The 20,835-nt window shown below is 38.7% G+C and overlaps 1 protein-coding gene across 1 annotated transcript in view; it reads right to left on the minus strand.

The window, feature by feature from the left end:
• Window positions 1-31: 31 nt before the first annotated feature.
• Window positions 32-20,835, minus strand: part of LYRM4 (LYR motif containing 4) — a 91,434-nt gene continuing 70,630 nt past the window's right edge. The window contains exon 3 of the mRNA XM_054057878.1: window positions 32-1,449. Within this exon, the coding sequence (XP_053913853.1) occupies window positions 1,387-1,449 (63 nt within the window). The 3' untranslated portion in view covers window positions 32-1,386. The remainder of the gene's footprint in view (window positions 1,450-20,835) is intronic.

Raw genomic sequence — 20,835 nt, forward strand, 5'->3', positions numbered from 1 at the left:
GAATGCATTACTATACATTTCAATCTAACTGTACAGAATTAAATGAGACACTTTAAATGGCAGTGAGGAATGGGATTTCCGAATTAGACTATTTTCCTATTCTCTGCTTTAATAATGTTATCACACAGCATGAATAACACAAAACAATAGAAGTTCTAAACAAAGATGAATTTTGGGAAGCAAGAAAAATCTGGGGAGGTTTTTTAAAGGCCACAGTGTCATGGAACCAGTTTGAGTTTCTGTTTCTCTTCATAAAAAAACCCACAGTAATCCCCTGAAGGGAAAAAAAAAGGAAGCTTTTTTTCTGTTTGGCATTATAAAACTTTGCATTGCTTATTTTTTTTTTGCAAATTTCTAACAGAAATCAAACTCAAGCACAGCAATGACTTGAACAAAACCTGATCAAAATATTTGCTTGCTTTCTTCTTAACATATTGTCTTAAAAGTGTTGACTATTCTACAGATTTAATAATAAGCAATGAAATGCTATACTGACTGTTCCACTTTTGCTAGGCAAAGCTTTCTACCAATTTATGACTTACACCACTTGAGTTGTTGTCACAGTTTGGTTCTTTTTCTCCTGGAATATTCAGGAGCTTTGTGAAAAAGGGAAACCTCGCATAAAGTGCTGTGATGCTGCACCTCAATAAATGCAGAAAAGGCCTTGTTGATGAAAATATATTTTGAGTAAAGCTCCGGGTCTTGGTGATGCAAGTCCTGCATTCTGCTATTCTCATCTGTTAATTGTTATAAAGAAGATGAGACTGGTTATTAGCTCTTGAAAACTAGTGAAATTCTTACGTCACTTCTTGAAATGTCAAGGGATGCTCTTTAAGGAAACCACACCATGCAGCTTGTGATACTCCTAAGTATCAAGGTCCAGGAGACGAAAATCCTGTTCATTTCTGGTTTTAATATTTAAAATGAACTGTGTATTTAGTCATTTAATCCAGACGCTGTATATTTTTAAATGAAACAGGGTCAATAAGAACTTAGTCTTAGTAACTGGATGAGGGGTTTTAAATCTAACACATCTTTCATGCCCAGTGACAGAAAAGGTCAGCAGCAGAATAACGTCTCTGGTTATAGATAGTTTAATGAAGTTCTGTTGTGAAAGCAGGGCAGGAACTATTTCGACACATGGGACATACAAGCAAAGAGATTTCTGGACGACCTTACATGCTATTATAAATCACAGCAATATACTTTATAACACGTGAATCATTAGAAAATAGTACTTTGGTTGCCAAAAACTGAGTCTCTCAGGCATTTCTTCTGCTGAACAGAAAAGCTCAGACATGTGCAGTGAGTTTATGCATCTGTATGTGGCACTGTAGGATGCTGAAGATGGTCCAGTGTTGCTTCAGGATGAGCGTCTTCTCATAGCTATGTGTTTTCTGGACTCTCAATAACCAATTTCTGTGTGGAATACAGTTGGCCAATAGTAACCTGAAATCAAATGAAAATATCAGAAAGTCAAAACTGGACAGTAAATAGATTATAATTTCAGCTCCACAAGAGAGATTAGAAACAAACCAAGAACCATGGAGCCCATATATTAAGCTTTTTCATAATGACATTTTTCTTTCTATAAGTATTTTTTTCGTAAATAATGTTATCAGCCTAGACCTTGAGAAAAACAACCAATAAATAAAATACCTGAGTATGTAAATTCTTGAAATAATGTTATTGAGGATAACTATTCAAAGGCTCATATTAAAAGTTAACATTAAAGTCACTACAGAGGAAAAATGAATAGGCTGTACATTTACAAAAAAGATAAATATAATAAAAATTAATAAGATGGGTATAGTCAGTAGGTATTTCTTATGGTTTTTGGATGGAGAGCCTAGATAGAAACTGCACGGTATGGTTTTGTTTTCCAGTTCTTTAGGAACCCTTATTTAATTTGCCCTACAAATGGTGACAAACAGTTCAGCAGTAAGATTTTACATACAATGGAAGTGACCTCTTGTTCATGAGGTGGTCTTCACGCCTCATATATTTGTGCTTTCTAATGCAATGGGGAAATGAAAAATGACAAAAATGCAACACCGATGCTTTGATGCATTTTTTTCTGTAGTAATTTTTAGTCTGTTTTGTAACATTGGTAAATTGTAGTCAGATACGCAGTTGGCTATAGTCACAGACAGCTATTTGCTGAACAGTTGAGAATAGACGAAACAAGTTTAATGTAAGTAGGCTACTGTAAGCAGAAGACAACTTTTATTTTGAAAGTATGAATTTTGGAGTCTAATTTTTAGTATCTATTATGCCCTTTTTCATCCCTGCTTTTTCCTGAAGGCCTGGATGCACAGTAGCTCTGTGTACTTTTCACAGAAGAAGTTCATATATTATGTTTAATTATGGAATTAGGACAAAAAAGGCTAGATGCTTAATTTCACTAAGCACAATATATTTTGTAGAATTTAATACTGCACAAACTAAGCCTGACTTGCGGGCTCTCAAAGTAGTAAAAAATCACGGAAAGAAATTTTTCAGCATTTTTCATTTACCATTTTTGAGGGGAAAAAGTCCTGGCAGCTCTTTAATAAAATTGTCTCACCTATACCCTCACGTAAAATATAAATAATATTGCCTTTTAGGAAGTGAACAGCTCATCTGAAATGTGTAACACATTGATTTTAATCTTGAAATATTTATTATAAGGAAGGATCTATGAGCCATTCTTAAAGGAAGAGAAGGTCTCCTTGCTCGCAAATTCCTATCTTTTGGCACTCTGAACTAAGTCAGTAACAGCATATGAACAACTCTGATTATTTTTCAAATTACTTACGAAGTATGTTGCACATGGAATACTTAAAACAAAGCCCATCCACGACCGTGGCATGTGTTACCAACAGAAATTTTAAGCTGTCAACAAGCATTACTTATCAAAGAGAATCCGCTGCTCTGGGTTATGTGACAAGCTATACACTTTAGTTGCTGCCTTACCACAAACCATGCTGTAGTACTTAATTTTTGTATACTGTGTTTCGAAGCCAAAAGAATCTTTAATCCTTTCCCACACAGTACAGCAAATTTAATGGGAGGCTCAGGGGGATTACAAAAATGCTGAAACCTGAATTGCATTTTTTTTTTCTCCACCAACTGGGGAGATAGATGAGGCTGAGTACGTGACTTCTCAGTCAATCATATTCAGCTGGGGCTGATGGCTTTGTAGGAGAAAGGTACAAGCTGTTGTTTGCTGTCCCTGTGCTGAGAGGTGATATTATCTGCTGCTGTACCTCTTGACTTGAATGCAATAAAATCAGAAATGTGTGTGTTGAGCTGCTTCCTTCGTAAACCACAGGCATGCAAGCATTTCAGAGTGCAAAGCCCCCAGCGCTGTGCTGTCTGCCTTTGCTGGGCTGTCGCAGCCTGCCTGCTCTGGTACCTCCCTCCCATCAGTGATACCACGACATCTTTAAGCTGAACTTTGAAACATAAAGGATTTTTTTAAACAGTTAGCCTTGAATTTCTAACATTATGATCAAGCCTTTCCCATGCACTTCAGACAAAACAAATAGACCTTCCGTTTATAGCTGCTGAAAAATTCACATCTATAAACATCTACTGCCTCAGCAGAAAGACTGCACCAGTATTTACACACGCTGACACTCATTAACCCTCTGACTCAAACCAGTGTTCTTACAGTGTCCTCTCCTAGGCTAAATCTGAAGAAGGCACTTAAGCAGCAAGCCTTGCTGTGGATCATTTTCACATTAAAGACTTAAGTGGGTATCTGTTGCGTTCCTTTTCATCGTGTGTGTTCTCAGCTTGTGCACCACATGTAATTTACCCTTCTGGTCGGTGGCTGGAAGCCAGTGCCGAGGTCAGTGGCAGGGTATTTTCATTAATCACAGGAAGCTTTTGTGGAAAAGGGCTCTACCATTTGCTCAGCAACTCTCTTACCCAGAATTTTATTTACCTTTGTACAGTCACACATCGCAACTAAATTCTGCAGCGAAGAACGCACAATAAAGAACCACTTTGTCACGAGGAAAAGAAAAGCATTACGATATATAAAGGCTGCTTTTCAGATCTTACTGAATTACTTGATGTTTAAATTCTGCCTGCAAAATTATGCACTTTAAAAATATGTCTGACAAGTCCAGCCCTCAAAATCTTACAGTTTGTCCTTGTTCAAAGATTTAGTACGATTCAATATGGTCAGCTTTTTCTTGAGAACTTGGAAAGCTTAATCCTGCCTTCCGCCTGAATCCAGGACAAGGCTTGGGATTTCGGAATGGGATTTATCAGCAGAGGTAAGAGAGACAACAAACGGGGATAAAGAAATTACTGAACAGCAAGCACTGGTCCATCCTGTAACCCAATCATTCTCTGATTATTAGGTAGTTGTGTGTTCACTTGGCCAGTGCCAGAGTCTCAGGGACACCTTTGGCTGGTGAGCAGGTTCTGTGTAGCTTCCATGCCAAACCGCACAATAGATACAGCTGCAATGGGACAGTGGTGAACTGGGATGTAGCCTGAATCCTGGGGGCTGCCTTCCTGTCTGACACAGTCAGCGGAGCAGATCCTGCAGATCCACTGCCACTGCTGGCAACATACTACTAGAAGACCTTCGAGTTTTGGAGGTATGGGGCATGTCTTGTCATTCGTATCCATATCAATATTTTACTTTGCAGCTTATTGTTGAGCGAGAAGTGACCACTCCTATTTCTTTACTAATTTGCCTTGTCATTTAGAGTGCATAGTTCTGCTCTGAGAAGTATGATGGCATCTTTCCTTGACAGCTCTGTATGTATTCAAAATGACCGTCCACTTAAATAATTACCACATTTTTCCCTCTTTAATTGTGTTGGCTCTGCCGTGCAAAGGTGGTCAGGCATATCTCTTTCCCCTGCGTACTTTACAGAGTTGTAATTGTGTGGCAAATAACCTGTGAGCTCTGACGAATCCTGCTGGGCCCCTATGAAGATACTTTTTCTCACTGTCACCAAACTACTCATCATTATCTCCCTGCCAAAACTGACCATCTCCAATCTACCAGCTGTCTGCTTGGGTGAGGTCTCACTGACAAATTTCAATCTGAATGGCCTAAAATTACTCAAGTAGGAGCTAGGCAGCAGAGCTGAAGAAAGGTGATGTCCAAAAAGAAGTGGCAGTGTACACCCAGACAGTGGGTGCACAGATCTGAAGAAGGATGTCCACAGCTTCAGTAAATAAACTCCAGGTCAAACCGAAAAGAAATCTGGCTTGTAATACCTCTTAGCAGGATGGACACATGAAAAGTAAAGACAACAGTTGAGGTCTCAGCCCTTGAAAGAATCTTAGCATCTTGTACAGCTGGCAATATATCCTTACTGAGTTCCCCAGCACATAGAAACATCATCTTCCTAATTGCAGTCAGGGTATATTCTTATGTAAATCAATGCAATACGACTGCAGGTCCTCATAATGGAACTTTTACTATCGCTTTCTAAGCTAAGGCAATATAAGAGTAATACAGAGGAGCTCCCTTTCTCTGTCTCACTCCATTCATAATGCAAACAACAAAATTAAACAACAGTGTTTATTTATTTAAGAACTCTGCCCTCAGTTTCCAAAGTAATCCTGTGGGAACAATTTTCTGCCCTCAAAGGTAAAGCAACCCCAGAGATTTTTCATGCCACTGTTTATTTTTTGATAACAGACAAAAGCAGGAGCGGCCCAACAGGACACGGTGCAACACTTCTGTTCTACACAGAATTACCTTATTGGTAAAGACAAGGCCTAAACATGTAAAAGTGCCACCACAGCAAGGGAATATGAAAATGCTGTAACACAGAAATTCCTTTAGCTCTCAATTATTTAAAAATTGATTTCTTAAGCGAGTCATCACACAACAGGTAAAAAAGGCTTCTTGTTTTCTTAAAGAAATGCAGATCATGACTGAAGCTGATTTACTACAGATGATTTTATATATTAAACACATTTACATATATATATAACTACATGCATAAATATATACAAAAATTTATTAAAAAACAATCTCTATAGACACATAAGCTGTCTTCTCTCAAATTTGCTTGCAGGGAAGAAAAGGTTACCTTATCACAGCCAGGAATCACGTATGAATATATGCACCTTCATGTTTTTTTATTATGGAGAAAAAGGAAAAAAACCCTGTTTATTACTATAGCCATACTATACACATACATGCACATATATATATATATATATATACTTTAAATCAGACTGGTTTGTCCTATTGCACCTTAAGAGTCGACAGGTGTATCTCACAGGGACACTGCTGAATCTTAACGAGGGAGAAAAATCCCCGATGACACCACAGTCATATCACATACACTGCTGCTAATCTCACGCTATGATTATAAAATACGCATTAAGTGAATGCTGACAAGAGCAGAAATGTACAAGAATAATGATTATTTTTAAGAGACAGCACAGTGTTATAAGTTGTTTATCTACTATCTTTCCTGTTGGATGATGTGAACCGGTTTGCAATACTACTGCAAATGTGAGTGAAGTGGTTATTATTTTTAAGAAGCATTATCTTTTCTTCCCACACCCAAAAGTCAGATACGTTACACACAGCACACTTTATGATAAACATTTTCATATTAACTAAAGCCAGTTTCATGTTTTTTAAATGAATATGGACAGCATTTTGTGAAATGATCTTGTATTGCAGTAATAAATCGATGTAGTACACAGTAGTTTAGAAAAACTCAAACCAAAACCTCATCAATATCTGTTCAGTGCTTTGCAAATTTTTGTGTTAGTATTAAGTGCTGTAGCAGCCGCCTTATTTATTTTTGCTTAGGAAAGAATGTTGAAAAACTGCATTTGGTTCCCTAAATACACAGGCTATTTCAGTTCTTCAGAGCTGGAATCGGTATGGAAAAATCTGTATGATTTTGGAGAAACTTCCCTTATTTTCAGTGATCCATTTTTTTACACAGGAATGGGAAAGGAAGCATGAGGCTGAGAAATTCCACTATTGTACAGTCTACTTTTCCTTGTGTTTTGCAAATGCTGTTTACTTTGTTCGTTTGTGCTAAGACAGCTATTGCTCATGGCAGGTTGGAACTGCATGGTCCCTTCCAACCCAAACCATTCTATGATATCCAAAGTAGAAGCAGATGTACGGTGATAACTCTTTGACTTGGTGAGATCTTTGCATGCTTTCAGCATCCTGGATATCTCCAGGCTCTGACCTCTCTTCTCTTCCTACTCGTTACCTGCTAACACATTTCAACATCTTGTCTTTTCTCTCTTGTTCACATATAAAACCTCTACTGCCACAGAGTAGCTCAAACTCTTCAGAAAGCCAAACACAGAAGAAGCAGGTCTTCTAAAGAGTCGGTCCCACATGGGTAAAGGGAGGAACTTAATATAGACTGATCTTTTCTCAACATAGCATGCAGAAGAGAAAAATCACTCATTTAAGATTCTGAGTGTGCTAAGGAAAAGAATACAAAACATTAGTACTTGAAAATACAGAGACAAAGACCTGGATAACATTGTGCTGAGTGTGGTATAACAGGTACTCTAGTAATGCTGAGACATTTGGTATGTAAATGCCTAAACCATTCACAGAGGACCCCATGTTTTGTAGCAACTACATAAGCAGAATTCATCAAAGCCAGTGGGAGTGCCTGCCTTACTTTTGTTAGTAGTATAATACAACCGCCACTGCCACAAAACACTCATTCTGCACTACATCCAGGAAAATACTGTAATGTTTGAGTATCACAGCTAAACTAACTCCACAATACATACAAGGACTAAATTGTCATTATAAAAGGAAAACGTTTCACTCTTCAGTGCCCTCTTGGATCACTAATTTTAAGAGACTTCTGGAATGAAACACTAAAGAAAATTTAGTCCTTACAGACAGGTATGAACAAATAATAAATATGCTTACTGAGAAGTGTGATAATGTCATAGCACTAACAGGCTTTCCTACTGTGAACTACTGCAGAACTGAAATGAACTGCCACTTTATGCTTGACCACAGTACTAATTTAAAGACTGCCTTTTACAACATTTGTATTTGAAATCAGGTGCTAGAAATGCAAACTTTAGCCTTACTTCTCATGTAAAGTGGGGAACACAGCTGCAGAGAAGAGCTGCAAAACAGTTACACAGGGATGCATATGGCATGTTAATAGGTTAATGTCTTTCAGAAAACTACTTGTCCAACTGTGCCCTTCCCTGCACTTTTTAATCCAGCACATCACCTTCTACATTTATCCTCCCTCCTAGCTCTAGAAAATTTCTGCACAATTCCTGATTTTTTCCTAAACCACTGGAACTCAGAGAAACTTACAGAGACAGCGAATGGCATACTGTCCTTTTGAGTTTTTAACTAAGAACTGCCTCTCTAAATGACAACTGCCTAAAGCCTTGAGAAGCTCGCATACTTTACTATATTTTTTAGTAAATTATATGTAAAGTAAGTGCAAGGCATCGAAGTATGTGCTTTGGGAAAGGCTGAACTTCAGGAACTTAGATATCTTGAGACAGCAGATACTGAGGACTGAAAAGCAGTAGCACTGGCTGGCTGTAACTCTGGGAAAATACACGTGAGGGTCTGTGTACAAGAAACATGCCAGAGAAGATGTCTGAGCTCACCCAAATCAACAGTTCAGGACCGCGCAAGCCCAGCACGGTGAGAACACCCAAAGTCGATGATTCTTCAATGAATGCTGTCAGTGCAGTAGCATAAGACAATGTAGATTGCTCTAGAAAATGTGTTTGGCTTGGCAGCATTGAAAACCTTGGTCACCTGCTGCCTTTGAAGCCAGCAGCTATTCTGATCCCAGCTGAGCTGGCGCTGGCCTCCATTGAAAGTTCATACCTGTAGTATTTTACATGGCACAATAGTCACCCATGTGCACTCGCGACACTTTCATTTGGATTTTTATAAACAAGCTTTCACAGTATCTGCAGTACTAAAGCACATAACTGCACGCACACTTGCAGTAATAACTCCTCCATGAGACAAATAGTAAACAAGTACACAACATTTATTCATGCTTGTGGACCCTCCGGTGGGAGCTGAGGGGACATTGCTACTTGCAGGATCCTGCTCAGTGTTTTACAGAAAGTATATACAGGTAGCAGAAGTGCAGAGAGGTGTAATTATTCTTAGAGCTCTGATCTTAGAATATCTTAGATTACAATACAGTATTTAACTAAATAAACTAGGATTTGTTATTTTACTTATTCTGAATCTGATCCAATACACCAACACAAAGGGGAAAAGTTCAGGTGACTCAGAACTGTAATACTGTTTAACCTAGCAGTTTAAATTTTCTGTTTTGTTAATGACCTTTGAGCCACAAGAATATTTTGAAAAGGCATTTTAATCTGCTACTGATGCTATATTTTGGGACGTGAAAGACACAATGAGCTGCGGAATTTTTACATGAATGTATGGTAGCTACAGTTTAATTATTTGTTGGTGATACATCTGCATCAAGATTTCAGACTGTCCTTGCTGAGATTCCTAGTGCTGGTTACAGGATGGCACCAGGTACACTGTATTTTGTAAAACTGCCAGGTACTTTAATACCATGTTAAAGAAACAAGGCCTTTCGGCATTCGGGAGAGGGGGGGAATAAATCAATCCTATAACATATCCACTTTTACAAGACATAAGACACAGAGAAATTACTTTTTTTCCCTATCCTTCAAGAAGGCTAAACCCAAAGATTAAACTTAATTTTATATGAGGAACAACTTAGTTTAAAGTTCAAACGTGTCACTTTCTCTGCACTGATGTTACCTTACACAGTCCTCAGACATGATTACAGTGCATGTAATCACGTGCACATTCAAATTACAAACTTAAAAGACCAGAAATAACTAACTGAATTTATCTTTAGAAAATATATGTCTGTTTCCAAAGATAAATTTTGTGTTGAATGTTTTTGATTCAACCTGAATCAGCATCCAGAAAGAAGCACCTCATCTATGTAGCTACTTACACATCAAGTCCCTGTTGCAGTATTTAGCTGAGGAAAGGAACGTAAGTTTTTATTTTTCTGCATTAATAAGACTTCCTTTTTTGGCAAAATTCTAACAGATTACTAAATTACAGTCATCTGTTCCTGACAGAATCACAAAGATGATTTCCTTGTTTATCTGACTGTCTCTGATGGAGGATATCCAAGGATTTATTTTTCTTGCTCAGCCAGCATTCTCTGTTTAGTATCTCCAAATCCCACACCTAAAAGTGACCCAAGCTTCAAAGGAACATTTTCTCCCCAACTCATCTTTTGGAAGAGTTCTAGTGAAAGCTGTACGAAACACACATCTTTGTTCTCATACCCTCAGGGAAACAGAGGTAGTCCCTTGAGCTCTTGAGAATCAAAGGCTCCAGCACTTGGAATTGTAGCCGGAAAAAGCATTGTGTCTTCAGAAAACCTGAGTAGGGAGCAGATGAGAAGAAAGGACATTGATATTTTAGGATTGAGGATGGATTTGTTGAATGTCAGTCAAGGTTTGAGACTGTGAAGTTACCACTTGCCATGTATTGTACCATAGACATCCTGTGGTCAATACTGTGGCTCAGCTCAGTTTCCAAACGAACACTTCAGTCAAAACACAACACTGATCTACTTTATGAAGGAGCCTCCATGAAGCCATAACCACAAGCCCAATGAACCACTCTGTCCCTCTTGAACATACTGCAGGTGAAGTCGGGTGGACTTCTGTCCTCCTACAGCTTCTCCCCTGGGGCAGGAATCACTACCACTGCCTCAGCATGAAAGCAAACACAGCTTGCAGCACTGCACTGAGCCAAATCCAAGCCCTCAAGCTCAATCATGCCCTCGTTAAGGCCCTTGTTCTGCCATCAAACTGCTCACCAGCTGGTGAGCTTGTGCTCAGCCAGTTCCATACACAAATGAGCTAATTTCCCAGTGCTCCGAAGACCAGCCCATTTTACAAACACTAAGAAGAATTAACAAGGGTGGAAATAATTATTTGCAAATCCTCCAGTTTCTGAGCAGGAGATAGCTGTGTTTGTGTGGATATAGGCTATAGCTTACATTGACTTGTTTAACCGGAATAAACTATAGCAGCACTTTTTTATTTTTTTTTTGGCAAAGATAAATTACTGGGTTTATCACAGCTGGTAAGAGCTAATTATGTGCAAAGAGTTCTTTTCAAGTAGTGTGGGTGGCAAAGCACTTTCATCAACTGGCTTAATTAGTTCCTCCTTTGTAATAGCACAGGCTAGTTTGCAGAAGAAAAAAAAATATTGTAACAGAAGACTTGGTATAAAACAATCCCGATGCTCTTCTGGCTCTACCAATTCTACCCTATTTAATGTCACACTAAATGGAGGCTTGCAGATAACAATTAGGAGTAAGCGGTTAGCACTTATTCCAAATATAGGCGGGGAACAACCTGTACCGGATAGAGTAGGGCATTCCTCAGTCAGAACACTGGCTAAAGCCAAACAGTTGCACAGAGAGGGGAGCGCCACAGAGGGCTTTCATCTCATCAGAGCTACCGTATGGCTTGTGGGTGGCTTATTTAGTGAGGAATGGGAAGCCCAAGCCGCTAACGAGACTTTCTCCCCACTGCAACCTCTGACATGAATCGTTTATATGACAAAACCCAACACGGGTGCCAAGTACAATCTTTTCAGCTTCACTGCTCCCAGCGTACAGCACATCAACTGCAGTGTAACAACCCACTGCCACAGACAAGCACCAACTTTAACACACAAACACCTTCCTTTCTATGCGAGTCAGCCAAAAGCACTTGGGCTCTTCCAGCAGCGCACACGCGGACGCGAAAATGCTCCACAGCTGTTAGCAAGACATAGCTCCTACCAGACAAAAACCGGGCTTGCAAGATCCACTTGACCTTCTGAATGTCAGTGAGATAAAGGGTGAAAGACCAGGAAGGGCAACAACATTTGTGCTTAATACGCTGTTTAGGAAACAGCAGGATTTTTTTTCTAGCTGTTCTGTTTTGAATAATGACTGTGGAGCCAGTTACAAATCTATTTAAAAAAACCCGACCCTAATTATTACAAGCCATTACCAATGTTTCTCTTTCTCCAAACTAGGCTGAAGAAAGGCAGGATCATGAAAATTTTCTGTTAGGAGAAACTGAACAGTGTGTGGAATACCAAATGAAAACTGAAGAAATATTTTATGAAGACAAAATAACCAATTAATGAGGAAACTCTCCAGATATCCGCCCCCCAAAAGCAGGCAGTGAAACTGGAAATAACAAAGTGTTTACCTGTATTTACAGTTCCTATTTTTTTTGAAATTATTTTTTATTTGTCCATTCACTTCTTTCAGCAGCAACTAGAAGACAGGAGATTACTCCTATAGCTAGTATTAGGCAGACTGATTAAAACCAAGAACTGATCAAAACTTTATGTAAATTCCCACTGCTCATTTATGGTATGAGCTGCCTGATACAGAGAATAATATTTTCTAGTACATGCCTCTATGTAACAGTTGTTAGAAAGCCTGTGGAATGTTGGTCCTTGAAAGTTTGTTGATGAATCTTAAAAAAAAGAATGTTTATATACACTTTTTGAGGAAAAAAAAGCCAGTTAAGGGGAACATATTGAATCTAGGAATTTGTCAATTAAGAATTCTGTCAGAAATAACTTCTCATAAAACACTTTCCAGTTTTCGTGTCTTGACAGCTTACAAAGTTCTTAGTTTTCTTTCCACTTATCTGTATAAAAATACAGAAATAAAAAGGAAATTGACTGACTATAGACAGAAAACAGTGAAGCAACTTCCACAAAAGCTACTGTGAGGGAGACAAATGAAAAGCAGAGATTCCCCCATCATCTCTCAGTACTAATCATCTCAGAGTTAATTTTAACAAAAGGAGTGCAAAATTAACTGGCAAGATATTAGAAGTGATCTTTTAACATACATATGCACCCCAAAATACCCTGCTCCTTCTATGCCAGCTTGTTAATTTTGCTATTTGAAAAAACTGTATAAACTTTATGTATCAGCCTGTATACAAAAGAAATTCCTCTTTGGGAAATAACAAAGGAAAGTGAGCCAGTAGATGGCATTGTGGCACTTCAAAAGACATTCCAGAAAATCCCACTTTAAAAAAAGCAAGCCTAAGTACTGTCTTTAACCACTTACTGCTTGAGGAATGCAATATTTTGTGCCTGCTGAATGCTACACATGCACAACTGAACAAACAAAACCACACGATGTAGTTGCACTGTCATACTAGCCCTGAAACAAATCTTCTCTGCTCTGGTTCCCAAACCCAATTAGCTCTGTATGCCAGATTTACAAATCCAGACTTGAAAAGCTGATCCTTATTTGATGACTAATGTCCCATGAGCCACGGCCATCAAGGGGAGACCAGAAATGATGTGATTAGTTGAAAAATATTTCCTAAAATGTAATCGTATACAAGATCTTACAGTCAATGCAGATGATACGATTTTCTCCTATACCAAAACTACTGCAGAATAGATACTAAACCTTAACAATAAATTTCTGGTGTGTTTTATGAATACTCCTTTTTTCCCCCCCCCCCCCCCAGTTAACCTGCTGATATGCCCTCATAGCTAGGGATAAGAAGACTGTAGCACGCACCAGTTTCTTGCACAACATAGCAGTTCTCTGTATTGCTAAAACCACAAAAACTTGAAACCATTTTGCAGAACTCAATGTATAGAAAAACACAAGCATTTACATTAAGAATTATATTTCATACAGAGGCAAACTTATCTGAACTTAATTTAGAGTTGCAATTATCAATACTTAATCAGCACGCTACTTTTTAGATAAATAGGCTTTCCTTGACCAGCTCTAAGCAGAGGGTGGGACCAGGGACCTCCAGAGGCCCCTTCCAGTCTCAGGCATTCTATGAAGCTTATCTATCAATGCTCCTCGTGATATTAATCTTTAAGAAAAGGTATGGTTTTACTGTGGTATTCATTTAGTCAGGAATTTCTACAAATCCTTATATCATAAACAAAAACCTTCCAAGATAGTGTAATTGAATCTGCCTACATTAAGGACTCATAATTAAATTCAGTAGTGTACTTTTAAGCGTCCAGTTGTATATATTCATATTTTTTTCCATGTCACTTCTACCAGAGCAAATTAAAGCTGTCTAATTTTCCTGAGGTTGAATTTCAGCTTCAGGTCTCCATTGGCTCATAGGTTAATAGCTGGATTAAGAAACAAACAAGCAACCGAAACTTCATCCACAAATGAAAATAACAGCTCAAATATTTTTGCAAATTTAATATGTTCAAAACTTTCATGCTGACTTGAACAGGCTTTTTATATGTGGAAACCCCTTTCTTTTAATTATGAGTAGCTTTTAAAGACACAGGAGAATATGAGAAAAATGTTTCTTCTATCCCCTTATGAAGCTATAAGCATTAGTGTGAATGTTAAAATATTAAAAATGAATGCCTCCTTTTCTGGAACAGAGGTAGTCAGGTTGGACTGGAGCACCCAGGAGAATAGGGGAACAGTTCCTGCCTCTTATCATCACTTTTTTCTAAGTGATCCCATCTGTGGAGGTAGACGACAAGTGTTACAAACCCCAAAGCATTTCAAAGAGAAAAGAATGGCATAAGAGAGAAGAAAACATAAGCACTGTGGCACGAGATCAATTTAAAGATCCATCTTTTCCAGGACGTTTTCACCACCACTGGCCACGAGCAGATCCGTAGAGAAAGGGAGCATGACTATGACACACATGCATACATCTTTCTGCTTGAATGTCTCCTCTGCTTCCAGTGGCCACAACTTTTTGGCAACTTGAGGGCCATGTAGCAATGACCATACAATCATTTTAACGGACTTGATTAATATGCATGATCCCTGTTTAACTCATCTACTTGCTGGCCTCCCCAGCATGCTGTGGCAATGAGTTTTACCACATAAATGTGTACTTTGTGCCTTTGTAGAACTCTCAGGCTTGATGGCTGATCATTTTGCTTAGGCCATGTAAAACAGTAAGACCAGTAAGAAAAGTCACTTTAATTTTCCTCATAAATATTTTTCTCTTGGGAGAGCTTTTAAGTAGGAAGTTCCTCACAGAAAGATTCCTTCCTTTGTGTACAAATATCCAGATACCAGGAAGGAGGATAACTGCATACAACAGAAGTACTCAACCAGCTAACATCTATGCGATCAGGAGCACAGAAAGCAGGGCTAACAAATGACATGATTTCTGAACAGGCTGGGAGAGCACCTTGACACTTGCAACTGATCTGACAGCAGAAACCAGTTCTAGTAGGAAAAGATGACCTGATTGACTGCTTTTACTATTATTAAGGCAGAGGCTTTCAGAGCACCCGGCTGTTTCTAGTTACCACAGTCTGGTTCAGAAAGTCTACTGTATCGGAGCAGACCCTTGATACAAATACAGTGTGGCCTTGCTTGGTGGACTCCATACTGTGGTGGCTCATAGGCAAAGGAAAGCATCCTTCACCCTCTTTATGATATGCATTTGGTCTTGTATCCTGTGAGGCTCAGTGCTGGGGACCGTCACAGAACCAGCAGGAAAATGATACCTGGTTACCCAATGGTTTTTCCTTCCAGGAAATTCACATGCAACTCGAAATTGTTACAGGCCTGTCTGGCCAGCACTGAACTGTGATTTGCAAGGACACCACTTGTGTGTCAGTGAGAAAAAAATTTGGTCTGTGTTCATCAGTTACCCTCTGCTATTGCAAAAATGCTTGATGAGGAAGGAAGGCAGCCTGACCCATAAAAGACACGCCTTTTGTGTCAAGGTTTGGCTGCTTTGACTTTGCAACTTAATCCATGGAATCTGATTTCCTCACAAACACATCCAAATGCTCAAGCTTTCTGTCCTTTGGCATAGTTTAAGTGTCAATTCTTCCTGTGCAGCCAGTGCTTCAGCACAATCAGAGTTGAAGCATATGCAAAAGTATTCGTACTCTGATCACGCCAGGTAGTACTTTCTCAACCCGTCCAAAGGCTCATGGTACAGTGGCTGGCCGCTACTAACAACTCATGCTGTATCTAGGATTTGTTTGGTTTAGGGAAAGGCAATTATAGCTAACTCCAAAGAGAAGAGACTTTTTTGAAGATGACTGTTGTTTCCAAATCCACATTGTAAACAACTGGTATAAATTAATACGGACCTTTTTTTTTCCCAAATGGGCTTTTGGTGCTGATTCACTAGAGCTGAGGCCATTGTTTAATCCAGCATTAAGTGAAGGCAATTTCCTCAGATGCTAATGAATGGTGGCAACTGCAGTTGAGTCATAGGTTATCATTGCTCTTCCAGACCAAAATTATAGTCAGAAAAGAAATACTTGCCCCTACTTGCACAGACATAGGGAAGATTTGTGGTAGACTTCACATAGATTCTGAAGTCTTCCCCTGTTGTTCCACTGCTTATAGAACTGGTAACTGTGAAAGAGCAACTTCCTAAACCATACCCAAGTGCAACCATGGAGCATCTGGACAAGGCAGGAAGCTGTCTTATGGTTCCTTCAGGCTGGAGGCTCCCCACTGACAACATCTGTCTAGAAGGAAAAACAGATAGCCAACTTCTCCAGACTCTTCTGCCCACCTGACCTGATGTTCTTTACATCAGGGACTTGGGAAGATTTAAAGCAGACTGATAAAATCCCTTGGGTACATTAAACAGTTAATTATGTGACAGTACTTCTAGGTCCTAAAAATTGGGCTTAATCGCTGGGGCTCTCTGCGCACTTTCACTAAAGAAGCAGACCAACGGAAAATGTATTACTGTCAAGATACCACATTTGCTAATTTGCTGTACAATTCCAGGGTTAATTGACAACTTCTTGCCATTCTGAAAGCAGTCTGACAGATTTTTCCAGGTGCTCTGACACTGCCTAGAGCTAATCTATGTGAGGTACCATAATATCTACCGCTCACAGGTAAAAAAAAAATCTCCAAACTCAGCAAGAATTATGTTTCTTAAAAATAAATAAATAAGTAAATTAAAAACCCTTACAAAGTAGTGCACAGGATTTTCTGTACAAATCAGCATTTATAGACTAATATTTCTCACTTTGTTGCAAGCTCACAATCCAATCAATAGTTATATTAAAATAGACCAGAAATAAAAAATAGAAAGAAGTAGAGTTAGCCAATTAGGAATTTCTTTAAACTGCAAGCATGCAAATCAAATTTAGCTAACAAGTTAACATTTTCTAATCTTGATTTTTTTTTTAGCATTTATATTCTTCCCTACATAAGCTCTTTCTTTAACTGCATAATTAGTTATAGGAAAATTCTTTCAAGTGGTATTTAATCCATTTTCCTAAGCCTAGTAAGCTTTTACGGTTACCCTGTTTGTATTTTTGCTGCTAGTCATTTCTGAAGCTGCCAACTCACATTTACAGTGGAGTAAAAGATATTAAGTTCTCACAAGTTCCTACGGATACCCAGCAACCACCTACAGGAGAGACCCAAATTAATAGCCTCTATGAAGGAGAAGCTATAGTTAAAGTGCAGATCTCTCTGGTTAGCCAACAGAGAATCAATTCCACAGAGGGAAGCTGTAAATGTTTTGACTACAGGGTAAGCTTACACAGGACATTTTAAGTGATGAGAGAACCATGACAATATGGCTGTGAGACCAAACTACACAGAAAAGCAGATTTCCTAAATTCATGTGTCCACAAAACTGTCCTTTCAGAGTTTAGACAAGACAGATCAGTAAGCTACCACAAAATAAGGGAAGGTGTATTCAGAGTCATCACCAACTCCCAAGTGTCCCTCTCCATGCGTTGCTAGGTATCTCATCGCCTACTTTTCATTACTGGTCCCCACTTCCACTGCCAGCTAAAGCTACCTGTCAAATGCAGGGCAAAAGCCGTGCAATGTGATGGTCCCAAATTGATAGTCATTCCTTTCCTGGAAAGTCACACTTTAGACTGTCCCATGGGACAGCAAATACCTGCCAGTCTCTCTAGTTTTGATACAAACCCTCTACCATGTATAAATCGGAAGTACCCAGTCACAGTGAGACCTTGTATCTCACTGTATTACTTTGTCCCAGCTGATGCTAAGGGACATGAATTCAATTTTTTTCAGTCACAAAGAGATACGTTCAATTGTTAAAGGACAGTGTAAGAGACAGACTAAAATTTGCCGTAATTACTACAGACTGCCTGAGTCAATACGCAAGTGTTATAAAACTTCCTGTGCAAAGTGAGGAAGTTAATCTTAGAAACAAGAATGATCAATGCTATGCTTTCATCAAAAAAATCCTTTTTCTTTGAACTTCTGATTAGACAATAATGCTGTACTTTCCATTTTAGGAAGAAACTGTCTCAGGAAATACAGTGATAACACATTTATAATTTTCTGTAGCTCAGGTGACAACTGACATGAACTCTCCTCCTTAGGTCCTCCCTTCCCAACACCCTGCCAAACTCTAATGCCTTAGTTCTACAGTGATGCCAACTTTCCTTTCAATACGAAGGCTGTGAAGAACTGCAGAACAACTCCTTAGGTCATGGTCTAGTTAAAAAAAGCACAGAGCAAAATAGTCTGAGCAGATGGAATGTTTGGCTTGGTTCATGTTAGATTAGTGAGTTTTATACTTCATGTTTTTATACCTGAAAAGTGAATTAATGTATTTTCAGTCTCTGTCTTACTCTCCTTAAAAAAAAGCTGTAGCTCCTGCAGATGATGCTGCCCTGAAGTAACCCTGCTAAAGAGGCATCACTCTTACATAAACGATCTTGAGCAGTTTGTCAATGCAAGAATCTGGTCCAGGAGGAAAGCAGTCAGGCCCCTCTGGATCTGACAGCGGATCCTAGGTTCTTAAGTACACATTTCTAAGGCAAAAGTCAGTCAGACACATGGAATAAAATGACAGTGTTCAACAGTTCCAGCACCCCACCTGCTCTGATGTGAAGGAACTGCGGGAGGGGAAGCTATTTCCTAATGTGAGAGCAAATCATCACTCAAAGGTCTATTCAGTAACACAGGCTGAGAAGTCCAGAAGCAAGTAATAGTAGGCCACAGCTAATGTAAACAAATAAACCAAACCCAAACATTGGTCAGTGTCAGACAAGAAGAATCCATTTTTGCAGGTTAAAAAGATACTGGCAAAAATTCGCAATAAATTAGAAATGATCCACTATTTTCATAAGTGGCAGGAGCTTTCCATCTGTTTCCAAACAGAGTAAGTCCCCTTGAAGTTAGACACCATTTACTGCTTAGTTAAATGATGGGAAAGAAAATGCTACGTATGAGTGCCCAGAATTTTAACACACTGAATTTGCTTTTACATCCATAAAGGACCATCTCTACACTGTTAAACGCTGAGAACATCAATTTTTACTGAACGTGTTTTGCTTCTGCTGTAAAAATATAAGAAAGAAAAAAGTCCCTGGCATAGAGATTTGGTCTCTCTCTGCCAATAGTGCTAGTCAATATTAGCATGTATAGTGAATCATTAAAAACTTACTGTTTGATTATCCATTCCCCAAAACCATCTTAATTAGCAGAAATATTTATTTTACAATGTTCAGTCCTAAAAGTTTAAGAAATACGAGCTGATAAACCTAGTCCTGAATAATAAAAAAATAAACTGGTATAGCAATAAAATTGTAACAAAGGGAAAACGCCCTCTTGCATCTAAATTGAGTTGCAGTAGACAACAGTTTAAATAATTTTAGTTAGAATGCTGCTGAGGCAATCATTTATGGAGGGCTGCCTTGCCAAGCAAGTCACCAAGTGCTCTTTGAGAGGATACGATTGTACTTTTGCCACAATGTACTGCCTGGTTCAAAATATTCTCCCTGAAGTATAATACAGTCATAGCACAAAGCAAATGGTGCCAAAGGTCCAGCTATCAAGGAGAAAAGCCACCTGGTCTAAATCCAGTTTGTAAAAAGAACGACAGAAAGTTTGTGCTTTTTCATTCAGTACACAAAAGAATCCTGTCAGCAATTTTTTTCTAGACATCTATCTAATAAACTTTTTCTTTTTATATGAATAGGAAATTCTGAGCACCTTTTCAGTCTTAGAAACCTGTAGCACAGTTACAATCAATGGACATATTTACAACAGCAGAAATCTCCACTCTTCTTAACATTAACTCTAACAGATAGACTTTGAAGTCTGAAGGTACAAGCATCATTTATCACCATTTCCTTTTGTTTTAAAGCAGCCACAGTATTGCCAGTAATTCCTAAGACAAGCCTGTACCTATTTAAGGTACAGAACCTTCACTTATTTTACATCCTGCATTAGCACAAGCAATTTTAAAATAAGGTGGCCACCTTCTACAATAAGAGATTAAACACTCGTTAAGTGCTCAGAATGATCATTTAATGGAAGACTCTTGTCACTTCCTACGTTTTTTACTAAAACACTCCTCTCTCCTCACTAAAAGACACTCCTCTCTCAACTCCCTAATTTCTTTAAAGGACCAACCTACACCAGTAGGTCAACACTCACACAAAATGAGGGGGCAAACGATTTTTAAGTAAAAAGAACACATTTTAATCCATTCTTCCTTGGAAGTAAATGTATCTTCCAGGAGAGATAAAAAGCTTGTCTTAGCTGTAAGTCAGTCCTTATGTAAAGAACTAAAGTAAATAACTAAATCCTGACTAATATTTGACAGTTGCTGCCTTATGCAAACACTGAGGTCTGCAAGGACAGTGGCAGAATGATTAAATGGTAAAACAGTATGTCAGCTCTTGAAGAGATTAAAAAGCAACAGCCTGCATAACAGCAACAACAAAAAAGATCAACAGGACAACAGCAAGTGGTGGCATCAGCATTACCAGAAATGTGTGTGTAAAAGAGGCTTTAGTTCCTGTTTCAGCATCTAAGTGAGTACCTTAATTCTTAAGCGTCT

The sequence above is a fragment of the Cuculus canorus genome, chromosome 2 (assembly GCF_017976375.1).
Source record: "Cuculus canorus isolate bCucCan1 chromosome 2, bCucCan1.pri, whole genome shotgun sequence".
Classification (NCBI taxonomy): Eukaryota; Metazoa; Chordata; class Aves; order Cuculiformes; family Cuculidae; genus Cuculus; species Cuculus canorus.